Genomic DNA, 24,308 nt, shown 5'->3' on the forward strand with positions numbered 1-24,308 from the left:
CCACTAGCTATCTATTTTACATTTGGTAGTGTATATATGTCCATGCCACTCTCTCACTTTGTCCCAGCTTACCCTTCCCCCTCCCCATATCCTCAAGTCCATTCTCTAGTAGGTCTGCATCTTCATTCCCATCTTGCCCCTAGGTTTGAAGAAACATTTTTGACATCTGCTTTATGCTTAATGCTCTTCTAGAAGCTGGAGAATTGGTGGTGCACAAGACAAATGAGGTTCCAATTCATGGAGTGTCAAGTCTAGAAAACAAACAAACAATAAGTATCTTAAGATCCTTTCAAATAGTAAAGAGTTCCATGAAAAAACAGTGTAACGTGACAGGCCAGTGGCTTGGGTTCAAGGTGGAAGCTGGGAAGACACTGCTAGGGATAGTGGCTGGAGAGGGCTTTTCTGAGCTGAGACATGAAGGGTGCCATTTGTGGCAAAGGTATTCCAGTCAGAGGGAATGGCAGAGGCAAAGCTTATGAGGTGAGAACAAGTGTAACATTTTCAGGGACTAGAAAAGAGATCAGGAACGAAATGTGCTAGAGGCTAGTGATTGAGGAGGGAGGAAGGGAACAAGATGACCTCAGGGAGGTGCTCAGGGCCAGTTGGTGTAACAAGTTGCAGGCATCAGTAAAGGGTCTGAATTTGAAGTTTAATGGGTGATGGAATGGACTTTTCATGCAACAGAATGGTGGAATCTGGATTTATATTGTTTTTAAAGACTACTTTGGTCTCTGTACCAGGGCGGCAAGTGGTTACCAGAGCTACACCAGTGGTTACTGGTGGTTGGGAGAAGTTTATAGGAAGGGAATGAAGGATGACTTCTAATTAGGGGGCCTGGGCTACTTAGTGGATGGTGCAGTAATTACTGAGATAAGGAAGACTGAGAAATGAGAGTGGTTTTTGGTGGAATGGCATGGGAGCGTTACTAATTTTGTTGAAAATTGAAAGGAGACCCTAGTAAATATCTCTGCATGCCTTTCTTCCAAAGAAAACCTTGCATGATAAAAATAATACTTGATATTGCAGTTGCTGCCCAATTTTGTTGAGTCATCTTGGGGTACCTGGAACCTTACCTGGCAGATGGATGGCTGGCTGGATGGATGGAAGGATTGACAGATGGATGAATTGTTGAATGACTGGATGGATAAATGGGTAGATGTCTTAGAAAGGAATGGGCAGATTGACTCCCTCCATTTCTCATATGCAGCTGTGTCTGTGAAACCATCAAAAGATGCGTGTTTCAGAGGACACAGTGTGTTGGTCTCAGGGATTCTGACCCAAACTACTTTGTACATTCTGAGAGTCAAGGAGGTAGTTTTTCTTAAACACTATCCATAGGTCCTCCCCATGAGACAACACTTCATGGCTCATTTCAACTATAAATGCTGATTTTTTTTCACTTTATAAAAATCATCACAATAATCTTTATTTTACCAGACAGGAAGCGCTGCTGGCGGCAATCAGTGAAAAAGATGCAAACATTGCCTTGCTGGAACTGTCTGCCTCCAAAAAGAAAAAGACACAGGAAGAAGTGATGGCCCTCAAGCGGGAAAAAGATCGACTTGTGCATCAGTTAAAGCAGCAGGTGGGGCCTTTTGCACGAATGGTGTGTTTTGCTGGGTTTGGGGTTTTGAGTGCTTTCTCTGGGTTTAGCTACTCTTCATTTTGCCATGTCCATCCTGCAGGCTCACGCAGCTAAAACCAGGTAGGAGTGAAATGGCCCAAGTTGTCGCTGGAACAACATTTTATTGCTTTTCTGTGTTTTTGTGCATGTGCCTGGGCTTGTGTGGTTTGCAACCAGTGCTGTTTTCCTTTCTTTTGTATTAGCATCATCTCCCCAGAAGTAGCTCTCAGCTCTCTTCCTTCCAGTGGACTTTCTATGACTTCTGACTAAATCCTAGAAAGGACTAATTAAATTCTGGGCACCTTCTTTCCCATTGGACTTGTTACCTTCTGTCTTGCTCACTTTCTGGGCCCAATAATAACTCCCATCATCCAGTTCTTTCGATTTCTTTCTCACCATTCTTCCAACTTTGATTCTTCACCTATTTCCCAGGACTTTCCGGCCAAGGACCCTTTCCCACCCCCTATGCTTGGAGACCTCCTCAGCCATTATTTAGTCAAATATTTTTCTATTACCTGTTTACCCCGTTAACCTGTTTTTCCCTCCTCTCTAGGCCACTATACTTCTTCTGAGGGAAAAGGAAGAAGAGACAAAATCCTAACTTGTGCAGAAAGTTCTTTGCCTTCTGGAGGGTTTTCTAGTAGTGACTTAAATGGAAATATATATACCTGAAGCCTATTGCAAAGTCATCCCTGAAATCTTCAGGCATTATTTCTCCTCCATATCTAACTTGAGGGCTTTTGGAATCAATAGTTAAAGATATTCAGTTGGATTCTAGCTTCATTATGAAACCCACTCAGCAGATAACGGCTCAATGGTCTGTGGTCTCACAAGGTGGCCGCCACATCTTAGCTGGGGCCACCTGTGAACGCCACGTGGTACCATGTGTGGAGTGCATCCATATTGATTTCAGCCCCAGGACTGGCTCTCTGCCTGCTAGGGAGATCTGGGCTGAGCACAGTGTGCAAGGTGAATGGAAAGGAAGCCCGAAAGGAAAAGCTCTCTCCCCTCACAACTGGGGCAACTTTTTCCCTCCTCAGGAAGGAAAAGCCATCCTTTGGCCCTGAACCAGAGTCTTATTCTCATGGGGCTGCCTTGCTGTGTGAGAGAGAGAGAGAGAGAGAAAGAGAGAGAGCACGAGAGCGAGCACTGCCACGCCTGGGTGCCCTCTCCTGCAGAGGGAAGGTCCCAGTCACTGCCAGACATTGGGGTCATTCCACAGAGCAGCATGCCTTGCTAGTGCTGGCCCCGGGGGTCGGGGGCCGCTTACATCTGACCTCTTTGTTTGGGGCTGTGCATCTTCTACACTAGTTTTTCCACCCACTGGGCCACAGAAAGTCAAGTCGGGGCTCCTTCTTTGCTTTCTCTTAATTCCTTCCCTGTGCGCCCTGTGCTCTCCCCTCCTGCACCTAACCATTGTAGCTTTCTCCCACAGGTTTATAGACCTAGGAAACAGCCCCCGAGCTCGAATATACCATGCACTTGTGATGCTGGCTACAGCCCAGATATTACGGCCAAGTACCACGGGTCCAGCTACGATGCATACATGATCCAAAGGTCTCAGGTCAGTCAGCTGCTAAGGAGATACTCTCCCCCACCATTGCGGATGGGGGTGCATAAGACCTACATCACATCTTGACCTTCACCTCTTTTGATGATTTCCAGTATTCAGTGGCCATAAAGTCTGGAACCATAAATGATAGCACTATATCTTGATTTGTAATGCAGTTTCATTATTTTGTATTTGCCAGTGGTTCTAGTTTTGATGGCCACCCTACAGGGGCAGCTCTTCTGAAATAGCCTGGCACTGCTGTAAAGACAAGATTGCCAGAGGCCTTACTGTCAGGCACATTGGATTAAATTTTTCTTTTTGTCTCGTAGATAGTTTCCTCCCCAAATCTCCCTCTACCCTTCCCAATAAGGAATTTTTTTTTAAGGCTGCTTTTTTTCTTTCTCAGCATCATGAAAATGCACTCCTGGATTCCAGGAAGGATTGAGTGTAGCCCTTCAATTTGCTCCTGGGAAACTGTACAAAGCCTTCATTATTCACGACAGGCTTGGTTTTGGGTATCATGGGGCACATTTGGGAAACCCCAGCCATGCACAGTTAGTCTCCCGCCTGGGCTAAAGCAGGGTCTGAAGGGCTGTTGTGGAAAAAGAGGCAGCAAAGGAGGAGGATGGGCTTCTTTCCGTGACTTAGGTTTGAAATTCTTCCCCACACCCTACTGGCCACAGAGCAAGAAAGAATGTGAATTTATGTATCCTTGTTGTAAATGATAATGATTCTAAAAATAATGAGTAATTTGCTTATAAAAGCATGCCCTTTGTAACTGAGGGTTTACTTTGTGCCAGAATGTGAATCCAGTGTCCCTGGGGGGTTTTGTCCCACAGTCCTCACAGCAGCCCTGTGATGTGAGTGTCAAGATTACCTCCTCTTTCTGGGGGCCATAGCTGAGACTCAGAGTGTGGAATAACCAGCCCAACACACACAGTTTGTAAGTGATAGAGCTCAGGTTTTGTATAGTCCACCTGCGTCCACACATACCCCACCATGTTCAGGAAGTAATTCAGAGTTGCAAGCAGATGGGTATTCCAGAAATTGTGAGGGCCCCTTATCTTTGTATACCTGAAGTAGATGCCAGAAACCCATTTAAGAATGTTCTCCAGCCACTCACAAAGAGTAGGTTCTGCCTAGAGCTCTTGAGCTTAGGATGTTTGATCACATCACCAACTACTAATACTTCTAAGCTCTCAGCATGTGCCAGGTATGGGTCAGAGGGCTTTACATACATTAACTCATCAACTCCCACCAAAGCAGAAGGGCTGATGCTCTTATAGAGAAGGAACCAGAGGTCCAGAGAGGTTGGGTGCCCTGCTCAGGCTTCACAGCTGGACACACCATGATACTTAAACAGATTTTTTTGCCACACAACCTTAAATGGATTTTGTAGATGCCATCTGGAGTTGCACTGTTTAGGTTGAATTTTGTTTCTAGCACTTGTTAGCTGAGTGATCATGAGCAACATATTGAACCTCCCTGAGCCTCAGTTTGCTCATCTGTAAATTGGGCTAATAACATAATTCAAAGGGTTGTTTGTGAGGTGTAATGTATACAAAGTGATTTGCACATGCCTGGCACACCAATGTGCTATATATCTGTGAGCTGCTATTACTACTACTACTACTGCTACTGCTAATTGATTTTATCACCACCAGCCCTCAGAGATAGTTTGATTTTAATTTCAATTTCATCTTTGCTGTTTTTCACATGCCTTGGAGTCGCAGCTTGTTGAGAACATACCGTTGAACTGTGGGAGAAAGAGCAGACAGTTGTTGGCACTAAAGCCTTCCTGGTCCCCCCACCACTAAAGCCCAAGCACTTGGGGAGTGGGGAGCAGACATGTTAGGAGTTCTAGACCCTAGTTCCCAGCCTGCACTGAACAGGCTCCCAGCACTTATTAAGTTTGTTTGGTTTGTGTATGCAGCCCACATGGACGTCCATCAGAGAGGACATCCCCAGGAGGGTGAGTCCCAGACCTCAGTGGTCATCACCTGCATGTCTGATTTGGGAGAGCAGAGCTCTTTTAGGCACCCAGGCTAATGGGAGGGGAAGGTCATAGGTCTGGGTGTTCACCTGCCCAATGTTCTGCAAGGATTTTGAGGCAGATGGGCTCATGAGAGGTGTTACCCTCTTGAGGCTGCCTTTTGAGCTCATTTCATGCAGGTCTCTCTGGCCACATCATTCCCAGTGACTGAACTCGAGTAGCTCATTCAACAATCCCCATAGCTATTGCACTTTGGCAAGCACATAATAGGCACTCGATAAATATTTCTTGTGTGAATGATTGCATGACTTCCATAAGCCAGGTCTATACCAAGTGTTTTATATATACATAGGTTTACAAACGTTATCTCATTTTGTCTTCATAATCAACCAATTACCCAACATATGGCATACCTACCATGTGCCAGGCTCTCTGACAGGTGCTGGGGATTCAGCCACAACAGATATTTTACACACAGTATCCACAATCCCTTCCTCATGGACCTTACTTGTTAAATTAGAGGGGGTAGAGAGAAAGGTAATAAACCATAAACATAATAAGTAAGTTACATGATAGAAAAAAGAAAAATATAGACCAGCATAACAACAACAGGAATGCCAGGGTAGGACTGAGGGGCTGATGACACTGTAAAATAGGGTAGACAGGATGGGCCTCACTGGGAAGAAGACGTGAGCAAAATTTGAAGGAGGTGAGAGAGTGAGCTCTGTGGATATTTAGGGGAAGGATGTTCTGGCAGAGGAAACAGCCCGTGCAAAACCCTTAAGGGAAGAGAGTGCTGGTGTGTCTGGGAATAGCAGGGAGGGCAGTGAGGCTGGAGTGAATAAGAAGGTGAACCATCAGAGCAGTAGTGGGCTAGGGTAGGCTGTGCAGGACCTGCTAAGAGTGGTATATTCTGGAGCAGAAATTATCCGAAGTTAGGAAGCAGAATACACCAAGCGTGTAGCGTCAGAACAGGCAGGACTCCCTCCAGTACCACCCAGAGTGCCCTGTTTAAGGTTGCTCTAATTGAGCCCACTCTCCAAATCCCCTGGCTCCAGGCTTGAAGGAGTCCCAGTGCTTAGCTTGCATTTTTTAAAAAAGCATTGGTGGGTGAGAGGGAGATGGCAAGAGGGAGGAGATATGGGGATATATGTATATGTATAGCAAATTCACTTTGTTATACAGCAGCAACTAACACACCATTGTAAAGCAATTATACTCCAATAGAGATGTTAAAAAAATAAATAAAAATTTAAAAAAATAAAAAGCATTGGCACTCCATTGGAGCCACAGAGAACTAATGCCAGAATTTGCTTGTTATGGCTATTGAGATTTTCAAACAGAATAGGAACAGGGCCCTTTGACAAAATGCCCTCCCTGACTTCCTGGCAGTCTCAGTAACATATCATTGGAGTCCAAATCCTGCCCTTTCCTTGCTACGAGGAGGTAGGCAGGTGGACAGTGGTGACCACCTCCATGCCATTGGCCTGCTCAGGGTGGTGGCTATGCCTTGGAGAACTGCAGCCAGAGTCCAGGCCAGGCCAGAGGTTCTCAAACCTCAGTGGGCAGAAGCACGATCTTTTCTAAAGATGTCTCATGAAATGCTCATCACTCTCTGGCTCTCACTGCTGAAAAATCTTCCCTGGCTTTCCTTGCTGGTGGGATAAAGACAAATTCAAGCCAACGTGCTCTCTGCCTTATACATGCAATTCCCTTTGCCTGGAACACATTTCCCTCTTTTCCTCACCTAGTTAACACCTACTGGTTCAATTCAATCTCAGTCCAATATCACTATTTCAGGGAGGCCTCTGGGACTTTCTCAACTGGGTCAAATCCCCAATTTGGCACTCTTGTAGCACATGTACATCATTTAATTGCATTGGAACAGATGCAATTCTGCATTTGTTTTGGTGATTACTTGAATAGAAACTATCTGCCCTGCTAGTTAATGAACTCCATGAGGACTGAGAATGTGGCCTCATGACTTTTTTTCTGCTGACCATTTGTCTCCAGGCCTAACACAATTGCTAGCACATGGTAGGCATTCAGCAAATATTAGTTGACTGTATAAATAAATGAGTGAGTGAATTGCCAGGTCAGCTTATTAAAAGAAGAGACTTCTTTGATCCATCGTTACATTAGACAAGACTTAGCCTCGTAATTCTTCTGATATTCCAGGAAGCCACCACCAACTTAAAGGAGTTGGTAGAAGACATGGAGACCTGCTTGCTGAATAATGACCACAAAATTGGTGCCATGTTCTTTCTTGCCACGTTGCAAGACACTTTGCAGAGATGACTTTTACCATACTAGAATTATTTGCAATGGTGTCCATTTTGAACCTTTCCTTCCAGTCTCTTTGCTGTATTCTAGTTCAGATCCCTTCCAATTTTGGAGGTTCTTCTTGAATTAAATGCCACTGAGTTTCCAGATGTGGCAGAGATTGCTTGCAGTTATAAAGGGAGTCCCGCCATTTCTTCCCTGAAAACGTCTGAGCGTCTTGTAAATTAATTTGCCTAGAAATACCTAAACTCCCATTAAACACCCATCAAGAGAGCCAGAGAAGATGATATGAAATCAGTTCAGAAATTCCAACTATGCTTAACAACAAAAGAATCTTTATGACTCTCTTCAGGTGTTAACATCTGAGTTGATTCTAGGCTGAGCGCTGTATAAATGTAAGAGAGCAGTACAAATTAACTTTCTGTTACTTGTTGCTTACAAGAAGATAAAGGATTAATCATAGTTTGGTAGTAGACATATAAGTCTATCCAATTTTTGTGTTCTTCCCAATTCCATTTCTTCACAAGCACACACCCCTGACACTTTTATTCTACCTCTTCTTAAAAAAATCTTCCTTCCAGATTTTTGCAATATTGGGAGAGGGACTCAATTGGGAATTAGTTAAGGGTTTTTTTGTTTTGTTTTGTTTTTTTAATTTTCTTGTTCTTTCTCTAGGGATGGTAGTTCTAAAAAATATTATTAAAATTTACCATCTTTCCTTCTTCTGTGTCTTGGATCCAATCCCCCCAACTCTTTTCCTCCACCCTTGAAGAAAGGACTGACATCAAAATAATTAATTCTGAAATCATTGGATTTTCCTGCTGCTAAAGGGTTTTGAAGGAAGCTTAAAACTAAATCTTACCCCCTAAGCCTTATTCCCAAACGCTCCCTTGTGTGCTGAAGTAGTGAAATGTACATCCTTGATGAAAATGCCTGTTTAAAATGAGGGCCAGACACTATTGTTTAGTTAAAATTAGAACCAGCTTATTTCTCAGAACCAGTTAGAATACTTTTGTGATCAGAGATAAATTGTGCTTGGTTTTCTTTTCCCCTTCCTACCAGTGCTGGCATTGCTTTTGGTTACCCACTGGTCAGTTGGGAACAGGAAGGCGTTAAGACCAGGAGACTAGTCTACTGTTTCTCTATGTTTTCCCCTAGAGCTTGCAGAGAAGTCCTATGTCCAGGTTAACATTCTGGAGGCTGTGCCAGGTCTGCACAGTATAACTGATTTGGGTATGTCTCCCCCTCCCCTATCGTGTCTAGACCATCATAGGATTGTCTCTAAGAATTAGTCAAACAGGTATGGCCAAGAGTGGGAGAAGGCAGACTCTGCCCTGGGAAGTATTCAGGAGAGCTGGTTGTAAGGATGAGATTCTAGCCAAAATTGGATCTCAGCAGAGGTAGAACCATCCTGTCAAGGAAAGCAGGAAGCACCTGAGTGGGATGGTTGACCAGGCATTTCTTTCCCCCTCTACTTGGGGCCACACCTGGTTGTGCTCCCCATTTACACTTCCATTACATGCTATGCAGATGACTTTTAATTACCCTTTATGGTTTAGGAGGTGAGCACAATTGAACAGCAGTGAAGGAACTTCATGCAATAGGGTTCCCATAGCCTCATGTTGTGGTTGGATGAGTGCCAGAAAAGCTTGATTTGATCCCAGAATTGTAATGCATCACAGGCTTGCCCCAGATCAAATTGCTGAAATGCAAACGCATTGGTTTTCACTGTAGACTCACTTTGGGTTAAGCTGTTCATGACCCACTGGTAGAATCTAGCCACTTCTCTATTTATCATTGACTTCAATGCCAAGGGTCTTTACAGTATGTTCTAGAGAACCCCTTTCTAAAAAAGAAATACCTAGATCTCTCCTCGGCAGGCCAAGGGCAGGGCATCCTCAGAGAGGTAAAACCTGAACTCCTTGGTGTTACTGAAAACAGTATACTCTTAGTGTCCAAGTGATTGGCCAGGATACTACTCTGCTCTCTTAGCCTGGAGACACTTCTTACTCTGGGCAGCTGGTGCCTCAATCCCAATACTCAGGGAATCCATTTGGTTTGCCAGTTACAACACAAACTAGCACTCAAAGATTGTGGAGGCAAAGTGTTTTCTCTGTGATTCCATATGTTTCTCAAATCCCTGTTAGAAATGCACCTTCCCAAAGCATCAGGCGGACTCTGATGGACCACTTTTCTGAGTCTCTCATTTGAAGGAAGCCATGTTTTAAAAACCATTTAATAAATAAATAAATTAATTAGTTAATTAAACCATTTTAGTTCCCTTCCCTAAACATTCATGGAGCACCTTTGGTGGTGCTGTGTGGGGCACTCTTGGGCTATAGAAGGAGATGTTGATACTGACTTTGTCCTTGAGCCTTGGGTTTTTTATCGTCTCTACCACCTGTAAGGCAGATATTAGCTCAAGAAACAGATGACAGAGCAAATTGCTATTTTTTGGTGCAGAAGTGTTACCAATGTGCAAAAGTCTTTGCTTGCTAGAGGGGGCAGAAATAGGCATTCCTATGGATGTTATAATTGACACTCCGTAGCCCATCTTTTGTGACAAATGACTATCCAACCATGATACTTTAAGTTTTCAAGGATCCTAGTGTAAGTATTGCTACTCTTAGAAAAACTTGCTCTTTGCTTTTGGAGTATACCTTTTTAAGTAGAAAAACTTGAAAAGACCAACTTTACCACTTCATTCCCCCACTTTTAGAAATACGTAAAGGGGGAGATGGGTCTGACTTGTAAGTTTTAGAGTGATTTGCCAGCTTTGTTTCAGTCTTTTGAAGCACCCCCTGCAGTATCTAGCCGTTGGCACAGTACATCAGAATAACAGGCTTAGCTGAAGGTGACCAAAACAGAGAAGAGTATACAAATGCCAAGAAGATCTCTCACGTGCTGTCTTTCTCTTTTTTTTTTAATTCAAATTTCACATCTGCGCTCTATTTTTAAACAGTTATTCTTTAAGTGATAACGCATGTTTTACCAAGCCTCTTATTGGATTAGACATGTTTGAAATCCCCTCAGCTTTAACCTGTTCATTCCTGCCTCCAAGAACATTCAGATAGTGTATATGGGGGAGAGTTTCCAAGATGTCAGCCTCCAGGGAGCCATTGTATTTTGGGGAGGGAGGGATCCAGCGGTTATGCTGTGTAGATTTTGGGGGGACCTTAGACTGACATTGCTTTAAGGGGAATCAAGTGTGGGTGTAATGTGTGCAGCATTCTTGCTATTCATCATAGTTTTTCTACTCACATTTTAGAGTAGGAGGAGCTAACAGTTTTTGAGCTCTTACTGTATACCTGGCACTGGGCTAGGAATTTTGAATATATTATCTCATTTAATTCTCATAACAGCTCTGAAAACCAGTTGCTATTAATCCCATTTTGGAGATGAGGAAACTATGGTCCAGGAACTAGGCAAAGATGCCACGGCTAGTGAGGGGTCTCATTCCAAAACTCTTTCATGGTCTTCCCAACAGATGTCCCCAAGTTGGTGCTATACCTCTTAGGTCATAGCCCCCCTGACCTGGGGCTAAAAAGGAACATAAAAAGCAGGCTTTATTCTGTGACCCTGAGCACCACTCCCAGCCTCTCCTGCAGCCCCAGCCAGCTCCTGCCCTGACCCCGGGGTCACATGTGCAGGCTGGGGAGGGCGATTTATCTCTTCCTGCATCACCAGGCGTCACCTACTGCCAAGGGGAGAAAGGGCTGCGGGCTTGATCAAGTGTGTTGCATTTTCTGCTTTCCCGCATGAAATGTTGACATTTGCCTCTTGGAGCCTTTGTGTTTCATTCTCAAGATATCTGCTTGAAAGCCTTTGTCCCTTTAGTTTTCCAGTTTCTTCTTCATCATTTAACATACAAAAACAGGTTCCTCCTGGTCTCTTTCTCTCTCTCTCCCTCCTTTCCTTTCCTTCCTCTCATCATATAATTAAAAGTCCTTTCAGGTTGTCTTCACCTTATCATTTCAATTGAATTGAAAAAAGATCCGACTTCCTGCTCTTGTGTCTTCCTGATGCTGAATTTCAGAATGAAAGAAAAGTCCTTCCCCTGCCCCTTTTTTGCTTCATACTACCCCTTGAATAACTGTGTTTAAATCATGCTGATTTTGTCATTGATCTGCATTGTTGTACGGACTGAGTTTACCCTTTCCTGGCTTCAGAATTTCTTCTTTTTTGGCTTTTTCAAGTAATTAACAGGAAAAGGATTTTTCACCCTCCTCTCTCCTGATTACGGAAACACAGTTATCAAACTCAGAATTTAACATTTCCAGTAGTTTCTCTTTACTCTTACTCAACTCCATATTCTTTTTGGGAAGTGCCACTTTCTTTTGTTATCCTCTGCCACATGCAGAGGTAAAAGTTCCAGAATCCCCCATGTTTACTGTTTTTTTTCAATGTAGCACTATATTAAAAAGTAATAAGGACTATATACACTATTGATACTATGTACACAATAGATAACTAATGAGAACCTACTGTATAGCACAAGGAACTCTACTCAGTGCTCTGTGGTTACCTAAATGGGAAGGAAATCCAAAAAAGAGGTGATATATGTATATGTATAGCTGATTCACTTTGCTGTACAGTAGAAACTAACACAACATTGTAAAGCAACTATACTCTAATAAAATTTTTTTTAAAAAGTAATAAGGACTTAATTTTGTAACCATCCTTATTATGTAAATGATACTTTTCATAGTTGAAAGCATATAAATAAATGTTTTATTGTAAAAAAATAATGTATTCTCATTATAGAAACTTAGAAAATGTAAATAAAAACTAAAATCACCCATAATCCTGCCACTCAGAAATAACTGCCATTAAGATTTATACTTTCCTACATTCCATTGTCTACATACATATTTGAACAAAGACATGACATACTACATAATAAAGCTTCTTTAGCTTTATAAATGTTTGATATTGTGTGCATTTTCCGATGTCCTTAAAAGTCTTCAAACACATACATCTTGGTTCTATGATTTCCATCATTGCCATAATTAATTTTGTCATTCTCCTATTGTTGGGATTTCAATCGTTTCTAGTTTTTCACTTTTATAATCACACTTGGTGAACATTTCAATACATAAGTCTTTTTTTCTGTTATTTTCCTTAAGATTAATGCCCCAAAGTTGAAATATTGGAGTTATGGGTATTTTAAGGATTTTAGAGAATTAAACAATAGCTCTCTTCTACAAAGTAGTTGACATTTGAAAATTTTTACATAAATGTCAACTGTTTGTGTTAAGTTTGTTTCTAATAACATGCCAGTCTCATAGATTTGGGAAAGAATATCGCTATTCTAGGACAACTGGTAGGTAAACTTAGAGAGCAAGAGGCAAAGGCAGATTTTTACGACTTCTAAGGGGAGTAGTCATGGGACAAAATGGGCAGTTCATTCAGCAAATCTTTATTGAGCATCTACTATATGCCAGATACTGTTCTGGACATTGGGGGTACCATAGGGAACAAAACACAAAAATCCCTGCCCCGAGAGAACTTGTATTCTAGTGGAGGACACAAATAAGAAACAAAATAAAGACATCAAATATATAGCATGTTAATTGACAATAAACGCTATGAAGAAAAATGAAGATGATGTTCTGTGAGGTGTCTGGGGGTGATTTTGAATAGGGCATTCCCAGGATGCCTCCTTGAGAAAGGGACAGGTGAGCAAAGACTTGCAGGGAGGTGGGAGTAGGCCATGTGGAGTACTGTGCAGGGAGGCAGTGGTCAGTGGGGACAAACTGCAGCCAGGAGAGTTGGAATCTGTTCTTCTCAGGTCAGATCCCAAGTGCAGTTGCTGAGTTGACAAGGTGGGGGAGCCAGAACCCCACAACACCAGTGTTTAGATGAGATAAATTTTTTTAAAAAATCAGCACACAACCAAAACCCCATTCTCTTATCTTTGCCCTGATATGGCCATTTGGAAATGCCCAATGGACACAGCCAGCAAATCTTTACTCAGATGATCTTTGCACAGTGGAATTGTGCAAGGAGTTTACAAGTTCAGATTGGACAGAGAGGCGGTCCATTTCAGAAAACAGTGACGATTGACTGAACAGCAGTGGCAACTCAGAAGGTCTCAGTCCAGGCTGGTTCTTATGCCCCCAGAAACCTCCGATTAACCAATCATCTTGAGGCTGGTTTAGTTCCTCTCTCTCATGGCTCAGCGGTCCTAGAATTACAAACAGCTCAGAAGCCAACCAGAAACCCTACTGCTCTGGGCTACCTTGGGTGTGCCAAAGCCCCTTTGGGTGCTAGGGTAGGAAGCAGGTGTGTGGGTCACAAGGTCAGGCAGAGTTTCTGTTGTCAGTCTTCTTGGGTTTGGGGGCCAGATACTCTCTAAGATATCTGACTCAGCAGCCATCCAGAAAGTATGATGTTAAATCTTTAATCTTTAAACAAAACAAGGGAGCCCATCTCACCAGGTGGGCTGCCAGGAACCTAGCCCTGGCAGGTAATAGAAGGTGCAGGGTCTGGGAATGAACCTGGGGGTCAGAGTTTTAGCCCAGCTCTGACCCCCAACACACTGACAACCTTGGGCAGCTCGTTTTGCTTCTCTCTCACAGGCTCGGCTTCCCCATCTGTAAGGTGAAGGGATTAAACTAACAGACCTCTTAGCTCTTCACAGTTTTGATAGTCAGAAACTATTCCAGCACATTCATATATATAGTACATTGAGTACTTGATCTATACCAAGGACTTTGCAGATGCACAGGAAAGTGACAGTATTTGCTTTGATGGAGCCTGCAGTTGAGTAGGGGAGATACATTATTGAGTAAGATATTAACACAGCTATTATTTCTTGAAGAAATGATATTCTAGGCACAGCATTGTACTTTTGTTGTTTTATTACAATCCTCACAAAAACTCAATGAGGTAATACCATCATTGTCTCCACTTTGCAAATGGAGAAACCAAGTCACAGAGTTAGTGAGCGCATCTACCTTAGGGGTAACAGAGTTAACCCCTTTGTTTTCCATTGCAACACAGTTGCCATCTTTCCCACCAAGGAATGTTTGAGAATTCTAGATTTCAAAGATGACAGAGAAGAAGGAAGGCTCTGAATTTTGCTCATTTGGCTTGCGTAATCCCGACTCATCTTCACTTATTAGTTGTATGATGGTGAGCAGGTCAACTTACCTTCCTGTGAAATGGGTATGTTGTTTGCTGTCTAACTCACAGAGAAGCATTGTCATGAAGCATCTTCTCTGGGGAGAGGTCTTTAAAAACGCTGAGGGCTGCACAGATGTGCAGGATGTTGATCTCAGTTCTGAGGTGCAAAGACAGGGCTATGTTTTTTTTCCCCACAGGGTAGCACTGCGCTTTGAGGAATGATGGTCCCAAACAGTCTCTGGTGACAATCCATTGACACAGACCCACTCCACATGACTTGTTCCCTTGACCAAAGAAGAAAGAACTTGAGTGACAATGTTCATAAATAGGCCTCTGTCTTCTGCTTTTCTGGGAGCCAGACCGTGATTTATCCTTAAAGAAAAACAAATAGTGCAGAAGGTGCAGACATTGCCTTGAAAGAACCCAGTTCAGTGTGGGTTCAGACATCTTCCTTCCAGGAAAGAGTATCCAGATCTCCCAGCCCCGGTCTTGCTTGTCCAGGCTCCTGCGAGGTCTGCTGGGGCCAGGGTCTTCTGAGGCTTCTTGAGATGAGGTCGGGCTTCCAGGGAGAGCCTCTGTTTTCCCGAGCTTTCTAGTGATGCAATCCTTGGTGAGGCAGGGAAACAAAAAGCTGATATTTTGGAGGGGGAAGAGCCATCTCTGGGGGATTATTTTTTATGAACCAAAGACACTTAAGTGTTGCCGATATATCTTAATAGCAGATACTCTGAGCAAATGTCCCAGTTGCCTCTTTGTACTTTTTGGCAAGTATGGATGAGAAATGGAATGGAGCAGACCCAGTCAGAGCTGGCTAGCCCAACGTGTAGAAGTCTTAATCTTCCTCCCTCCAGATATGTAACTTAGAAATGTTTCCAAAGTTTTCCAAGTTGCAGGTGGACACCCAGCTTTGGCAAGATGCAAAGCAGGTTCCATCACTAGGTTTTCCGCTTCCAAAAAAATTATGTTGGGCTTGAGGGGAGAGACACCTGAATCTTCCCTAGGTAGTTAGTTCTTTAAGCTCAGTTACCGTGTTCTGGTTCTAAAGGTACTATTTCTGTATAAAGAAACCTTCTTTAATCACGCGAAGAGCCCTCCTGCTTGTTGTACACATGATTGGGATTCTCAGAGGACACTGCAGGACTAGCCTGCATATCCTCCTCCATCAGGGCTGGAACAAGACCACGCGGAACCCAGCGCCTTAGAAGTTGGAGTATAAATTATGTTAAGGCCTTGTTGAATGTTGTAACATTTACTAATCCTTATTAGATATGGATAAATTCTCATGGCTTAATTTGGCATGTGGAGCCAGTTGTTCAGATTGTCTTTGCGGACTGGAAAGGAAATGCAACTTTAGTGTAATTTTTCTTTTGTTTCTTTAGAAGGGGACATAATTTTTTATTGTTAGCTGGTGGAAACTTTGGTGAATTGTGGCCAACTGTAGCTCACCCCCACAGGGAGAAAGCATCAGACTTTAGCTGAGAACATATTCTTTGAAACAAACCAGAATATTTGATTTTTGAAATATCTTCCCACTTTAAAAACATGCTGTCCAACAAATATTAATGTTCTGACCCAGACCAAGAGAATTGAGGAAGTAGAAAGCTATAATTTCTCTCTGAGGAAAATTTTAGAGTGATGTGTGATGCTTTAGTTTAATAATAACTCCACTGAGCATGGAAATAATCTATGAGGATACAGGTACAGCCACAAGAATTCACAGAGCATCCTTCTCACTCTTGGTTCTTACTTTCTCCAAAGTGGAAGGAGCTAGGTGTTGGCTAGGTGTCAGGCATTTCGTATTCCTTTACTAGGTCACCCGCATATACATGACCTTGGGCACCTACTGTCACTTTGCTTCCATATCTGGAATTTGGTAAAAAAAATATACGTGATGAAAGTTCTCCCTTTTTTCTGCCAAACAGTTTTTTTTTCTTAATTGGAGTATAATTGCTTTACAGTGCTGTGTTAGTTTCTGTTGTACAACGAAGTGAATCAGCTATATGTATACATATATCCCCTCCCTCTTGGACCTCCTTCCCACCCGCCCCCCATCCCACCCATCTAGGTCATCACAGAGCACCAAGCTGAGCTTCCTGTGCTATACAGCAGGTTCCCACTAGCTATCTGTTTTACACATGGTAGTGTATATATGTCAATCCTAATCTCCCGATTAATTCCACACTTCCCTTCCCCCACTGTGCCCACCCGTCTGTTCTCTACATCTGTGTCTCTATTCCTGCCCTGCCAATAGGTTCCACATATATGCGTTAATATACAATATTTGTTTTTCTCTTCCTGATTTACTTCACTCTGTTTGACAGACTGTAGGTCCATCTACATCTCTACAAATGACCCGATTTTGTTCCTTTTTATGGCTAAGTAATATTCCATTGTATATATGTACCACATCTTCTTTATCTATTCATCTGTTGGTGGACATTTAGGTTGCTTCCATGTCCTGGCTATTGTAAATAGTGCTGCGTTGAACATTGGGGTGCCTGTGTCTTTTTGAATCATGGTTTTCTCAGGATATATGCCCAGTAGTGGGATTGCTGGGTCATATTGAAAATCATTGCATATTTTAAATTGCTTGGATTGAAATCTATTGTCTTGTTCTTTATTCTTTTTTTTTAGCATCTCACATAGTTTGGTGGTCAGTCAAGCATGCTCAGTAATCACCTTTAGGGGACTCAAATCTTGTCAATTTTGACGAGTTTGATCAAGTTTGGGGGTTATTGAATCAGTTGGTATTATAGCTGCAAAATTATTTAAGTGAGATTCTTGCTCTGTTTGTAATTACAGGTTTGTTCTGACAGATCTGTTTTGCAGATTTTTATGAGCAGGAATTCTCTTGGGCAAATCCACCATGATTCTCAGTGTGGTTAGGGTAGGCGATTTTCCACCCCTGGAGTGGTTTTTCAGAAGAGTGGTCATGTAAAAAAGACCATTTCTGTCCTCTTAGCAACACCCAATTTTCAGCTTCTGCTGAGAGCAGGATCCAAAATTATCCTATCTCCTTATGAAATTCTGTTGAAAAATGTTAGTCCCTGTACACTGTGCACAAAAGCCAAATTACTTTTGGAATGTTCTGTGGAACTCTGGGAATTCAGATAGGGATCAAGGAAACAGCACAACATCTTTTCCCCTCCTTTGCTCAATCTGTTGATTGATTTGTAGGCAATTACTCTCCTTACCTTGAACCCTCTGAAGTAAAGTCTTGGGTCTAAATTCTATTGCTTTTTGTTGATTCCTTTATTTGTTTGTTTTTTAAGTATTATATTTTGTTCCCAAAGTCAGAGAATGCAGAGAAAAGTTCTGGGAAAACAGAGGGCTCATTCTCCATTTAAAGCAGTATTCTGCTAAAAATTTGCCAGGAAGTTAAGGTGTTTCTCAGATCTTTTACACTGCTGAAATGTAAATCAAAGAAAGAGCTTCTGGAACAAACCAAACAAAAACCACACACTTATTCAGGGACAAAGTCAGAATGTGCTCATGCTGGTTTTTATACTCAACAACGCCAAGATCTTTATGGCATATAAGCTTCCCAAAACTTCACAGAGGCATCCCTAAAGAAGTGAGAAAACTTGAAAAAGAGGAAGAAAGGATTCTTTCCTGATTATTCTTCAGTAGTAGCATACCAAGAACAAATAGTGAAAAATACTGGACCTTTTCTAAGTTATTCCCAGCTTGGAACTTCTGCAAGTCTTAATGCTGTGCCCCATAGTCTCATAGATAAAGAAGGAAGGTCACAAATTAGAGTGGAAAATAAAAGGAATTTCTGGTTCTCTGTAATGTTTCTGGCTGTCTCAGGCATAATTCTCAAAAAGAATTTATGTGTGTCTTAAAGTTTAAAATAGTTGCATTAACTGCAGCAGCAGTTCCTAAACCTGGCTCTCTTTTGACATGGACATTTGAGATTCTTCCCCACCTTCACCAAATACCAACTGGAGGGCCAGCCCAATGACCTACACCCTCAGATGTTTCAGAGGAAGGATGCTAAAAGCTGATGGATCTGACTGACAGACCAGCATTTGGGAGGCATTGAGCTACTAAAGGAGACCAGCAACCCTTACTCCCCTGAAGGTGGGAATCCTTGGGTCACCAAATGCTCACTCTCTCTTTATAGATATCCTTGCAAATTCAGCTACTGTAAACGTAAAATGAATCGAAAGGTTTGGGCTGGCTTTTGGCTGCAATTGTGACCAGAAGAGGTGGAACTGGGGGCTGATACAAGACCATGTAACAGGAGTGAGGGTGGGAGTGGAAATAAGTCTGTCAGCACAGGGCACACAATGATAATGGGTAAGAGAGGCAGTTGATCAACAGAGTTTACTCAGCACAAAGAGAATCTGAGCCTTGTTCCAGACATTCTAGGGCTATAAAAAGGAATCAGAAGCCACAGACTGAACTCAGGTACCTAGAGCACCTCTCTTGATATCTAGCAGCCTAGGCTGACGATGCCATTTGCACAGAATCAGAGAGGTTGAGTAACTTGCTGGTAGTTAAACAGCTATTACGTGACTTAACTTTGACCATTTAATCCAGGCCTTCTGACTCTACTTCTAGTTTTCTTTACTCTCCAGGATACTTCCAGTTGTGGAAATTGTCTTAACAGGGTACATTTGAGCCTGGATGTGACCTGGTTTTGTAGGGAGGAGTCGCTCCTGACAAGGGAAGCACCAGGGTAGAGATGAATGGGTGTGGACATGGGATTAGAGATAGAGCATCCTTGGGGAGAGTATCTGTGGAGGAAGCTGGAAAGAGGTCACTTGTTCAGGAGGAAAGAGAGAGGTTGGCCTTGCCCGGCAGCTGAACTGTTTCTATCTGATAAACAAGATGATAGGGAACTACTCTGTATTCTTCAGGGAGAGTAAGATATGAAAACTGTCAACATGAAGCAAGTTTGAAACCAGCATTTTTGATTAATGATAAAATGGCTTCTGAGATTAGATTGCTGGGTCATTTTTGCCCATGAGATCTTGCCCTGCATTTGATGAAGCTTGGGCACCTCCCAGGCCATGGTCTTGTTTTCTGCATGCTTCAGAGTAGTTGGTCAGTAATGATTTGAGTCTTTCATTAATGCATCCTCACCCCCACCGTATTAAGGATAAAATAATAGCTTCCTTCAATTAAACAGCCCATGAGACATGGACATTCGGTCTTTTCTGTGAAGCACAGATGTCAAATAGTGTCCTATAAAGTTTCAGGACCTGAGAGGAGATCCTTGGGCCTTTAACCTTAAAATTCCAGAACTAAGGACCGTATTTTGCTACCAGTTTCCATCTCGAGTTTGTTCCTAAATGATCATTATGGTGCATGATTCTTTTCATGGTTTATTTCCCAAAATAAGGGGGAAAGAGAGAGAAAGGGGCGAGGTGGGGGCGGAGATAGAGAGTGACTACCGTTTGATTTTGGGTGCTGTTTTTTGTTGTTGTTGATTGAGTAGGACCTGGCCTGAAATGTCCTCAGGCACATGCTATTTCTGAGCTGTAATTATGCTTTTTAACCCACTCCTTTATGTCTGGGTCCTTAATATCCAAGCTCCTATATAATTATCAAGTTCAGTGTGTGGGAATGAGACAAATATTTTTTGCATGACTTTAGCCTATACATTACTGCAATGCCATGTTATTACAAGACATTTCCTAAACTCAGAGCTCTACTATTAACTCTCTCAACTTGAAAAGACCCAGCAAAGAGATACTCCCAATCTTTGGCCCATGATGCAAAACTCAGACGGACACTGACTTGATCCAGATGAGGGCCCTAGGGCTCTTGGGGGAGGATTTGAATTTGGCACTAGTGCATTGGTCCTGAGCCTGACAGGGACTTGGGAACCCTTCCTTTTCCATCCAACTGTATTGCATAGCTACAGCCAGGACATTCATTCCAATTGTGAAGGACATGCATTCTTTAATATATGATAGGGGCCAGGTTTGTTCGCTGTCTCTCCTGGAGGAAGTTTACTGTGCTAGTTTGCTAGACTAGAGAGAGATGGTTAAGAGTAATCAGAATTTTAAAGGACCAGGCTGAAAGGAGGGGAGCTGTGGCCTGTTCTGGTTTTTGAAGTTCACCAAAATAGAAGACAGCAGGAGTCTAAGTTCCCCAAGGTCAGTCTCAGGAATCTCTTCCCCTAAACTAAAATTATTTTGATACCATTCCCCCCTAATCTGAGAAACAACTTATATATCAGCATTTTTGTATACGGAGCACAGAAAATTTTTTATTCTTTCATTTATTATTTCCTGTCATTTATTAGACATTCAAATAATATAGAAAGAAATAAAGGAGGAAGTCAACTCCCTGAAATTCAAGCACCTAACAATAACCGTCAGTATTTTGTGCTCATCTTTCTGGACTTTTCTCACATATGCAAGTATGTATGTGTGTATCCATATACACACATTCATATATGAACATGTTGTTTTACCACCTGCTTCACCGTCCATTCAACTATATTTTGTGATACTCTTTCCTTCTGATGAATATAAATATACGTCACTCTTGAATGGCTTCTAAAGATTCTACTATATGAATAATGAATATTCAGTAATTTGATGATGTATGGGTATTTTGTTTACTTCTCATTAATTGCTCCTGTGATCAACATCCAGTGAATATCCTTTTATCCTTTTCATTCCTGTGTATCTGTCCAACTTTCTTTTCAAGAGACTTTTAGACCCCAGGCTGTGCATATTTTGAATTTTAATAGATAGTGCCAAGTTGCCCTTGAAAATGTTTATACCAATTTACAATCCTGCCAACAGTGTACGAAAGTGCCTAAAGAATAGGGAAATTAACTTTCCCTTTTCTTAAGCTTTTCTAAATTTTACCCACCTCCTGAACATTACCACTAAGCGCTGAAGAGAAAAATGTGTTTATGAACTACTGTAGGTTTGATATTGATCCACACCCAGATTCCAGAACAAGTTATTCAGTCGGTGGTTTATGAAACTTGGAATAAATTTGATAATCTCTAACCTTTATTTGTTCACTAAGATTAGGTATTGCTAAACTCACATTGTTTTTTGGAAGGTTAATACAAAGGCAGGATTTCAGCTAAGCATTCAACACAAATGTGTGTGTGTGTGTGTGTGTGTGTGTGTGTGTGTGTGTGTGTGTGTACTTGTTACCAGATGATTAAACAACTCAACCCTAGGCAGGTTGGTTAGGGAATCCTGTCATGTCAGCAGGGAGGTTGCCAGAGGTGCCCAACTGTCACCATCGTATACAGCCTTTGATAATACACTTTTTGAAAGCTTGATGCCTCAAAGCTGGGAAGGTTAGCTAAAACGGTGGAAGACATGATTAGAATTGACAAATATCTTAGCAAGTTTAGTTAAGATAAATGTAAAGCAAATATTCAGTAATGAAAACAATGAAGTTTATATTTAGAATTAAAATTCAGGTGTGTGTGTGTATGTGTGTGTGTGTATGAATGGCAGGGAAACTGCCACCAGGATATGAGTTTAATCAATTGCAGATTTGAATATTAGTCATCATTGTACAGCAGATGCTAAGAAATCAATGAAATGTAAGAATGTATTGATTGTTTTAAAATAGTGTTTAGCACAGGTAAGGACACATGTGAAGACTTGGATTCAGACTCTGTTCAGGGAATTATTCTCTAAGAGGAGCGCTGTCACATTGTAATAACCCCATGTATGCTAGGGTACAGAGAGGGGACTAAAAGAAGTGGAAGCTGACTGGCTGAGAGGGCAAAGAATGGTCAGGCTACGTAAGCTAGAGATAAAGGGCATAACTGTATTTAAATGTCTAAAGACCTGGGTCCCCTCCAAAAGGCAGAATTAGGAAACTGCAACCAAAAAGCTCAAAATATGTACGGAGGAGGAGGAACATCCCATTTAAGCCATTTAATAAATTGTGTCATTAGGTACGGAGTTTCCCATCTCTAATGGTAACGCATCCCCCAGGGCTGCTATGCAGGGAATTCCTGTTTGAGGAAAGAGGGTTATATTAATTCTTTCCAGCAACACATGCATGATGAGTGGCATTTACATACCCAGCACTCTCCCACGGGTGGGCTAGACTTTGAAAAAACCCTAAGTCTTTCGCAGAGGAGTAAAGGACTGTATTGGCTGCTAACGCTAGGACTCCTGCTAATGGTCCACCAGTAACCACTAGCTGCTAGAGCTGTGGCGCAGAGGGAAGGGGACTGACTCTTTTTGCATTCCAAAACACCAACCAGCTAATATTTCCCCCTTTTCTCTCCTGCTTAAGTGAACATGTCAGATGGTAATGTGTTTGAATGATTGGGTTCCAAGGTATCCTCAAGTCTAGTCTGTCTGTGCATATTTCCTTCTCCTCCCATAGCCTGTTCTTATGCACTTTCTTCCCTTTTGTAGTTAGGCTCTTCCCTTCCTGAAAGCAGCTCCCACAAATTTCCTTTATATATACAATTATTCTCACAACCAATAAGAAAGTGTCCCCAACAACCCCCCAAAAAGTGGACAAAAGGACATGAAAAGGAGGCTCCTCTGATAGTGAAATAGAAATGGCCAATAAATTAATGAAAAGATGCTCAGCCTCAAATTATAATAAGGGAAATATGAATGAGATACAGTTTTTCATGTATTAGACTTTTGAAGATTAAAGGGTTTGAAGAGATTCTGTGTTGGCACAGTGTAGGCAAAGAGGTGCAGACTGGAAGTTGACCAACATTTTTGAAGGGGAATTTGGTAATATCTTTCAAAGTTTAAAATGTGTATACTTTATTCTAGGGATCTCTACTGAATCTCTCTTTTCCTAGTACATTACAGAAACAGATATTACACATTTCAGCATCCATTCTTGTTGAGAACAAGCACATGAGGACAGGCAAAGCTGTTCTTTTGGAAGAGTATTCTTTCAGGCATTGTTGGAATAATGAAAAAGTGGAAATGACCCAAATGTTCATCACTCATTCAACTAATATTTACTGGTGCTGACTATGTGCCTGGCAGTGTTTTAGGCGCTTGGGATAAATCTTTGAACAAAATAAACAAAGATTTCTGCCCGCTGTTTGAGTGCATCAATAGAGGACTGCATAGAATGGAATCATACATAACCTTTAAAAATGAGGTATTTCTACATGATCTTGACATGGAAGGATGGCCAAGACATCTTGGACATTTTATTTTTAAAGGGTGTGCATATTTCCTTGCTTGCATTATGCACAAAAATGTTCTGGAAAGACTGGCAAAAATCCTTAAAAGTGGGAGTGGATATTGGGGTAGGAGAAGGGGGAATTTAAAAAAATAAACTACTTTATACTATTTAATTGTTCATATCTAGCATGTTTGATTCCTATAATAGAAAAGTATAGATGTTATATAAAAAGAAGAAATTAGAAAGCTAAATCAGTAGTTCTGCTAGAAAACTAAGGCTCATATTTCAAAGAAGATGGAAAATTCCTTAACCTATCTGTAGGCATTGAGACCAAAGTGATAAGGTGTTTGATGCTGTTCAGACTGCAAGAATGGAAATTAATACCATAGTACTTTGGAATGCAAAATGAAAGACATGAGATGGGCCTGTGGTATTCCTGGTCATGGGCACGGTGGACTTGTCTACACGTGCAAATCAAATGGGAAGGCAGCCAGGGGCAGGGGAAGGGCCTGGGGTCAGCAGTCAAGTATTCTGGGGCTTTCTCCTGGGTTTGTGATTGACTAATGTTCAACCTCCTGGAGACTCATTCTCCCCTTCTGTAAAATAGTGAACTTGGAGTC

At 41.9% G+C, this 24,308-nt stretch overlaps 1 protein-coding gene across 4 annotated transcripts in view; it reads left to right on the forward strand.

Moving 5' to 3' along the window:
• ERC2 (ELKS/RAB6-interacting/CAST family member 2) overlaps positions 1-24,308 on the forward strand; it is a 956,481-nt gene that overhangs the window by 717,148 nt on the left and 215,025 nt on the right. For 2 of the 4 annotated variants that reach the window (XM_082346804.1, XM_082346805.1), the window contains 2 exons: positions 1,438-1,585; positions 3,060-3,188. In XM_082346804.1, coding sequence (XP_082202930.1) covers positions 1,438-1,585; positions 3,060-3,188 — 277 coding nt within the window. The remainder of the gene's footprint in view (positions 1-1,437; positions 1,586-3,059; positions 3,189-24,308) is intronic. The other 2 variants (XM_082346806.1, XM_082346807.1) reach the window with 1 other exon arrangement.

Source organism: Balaenoptera borealis (genome assembly GCF_965194805.1).
Source record: "Balaenoptera borealis genome assembly, chromosome: 12".
NCBI lineage: Eukaryota > Metazoa > Chordata > Mammalia > Artiodactyla > Balaenopteridae > Balaenoptera > Balaenoptera borealis.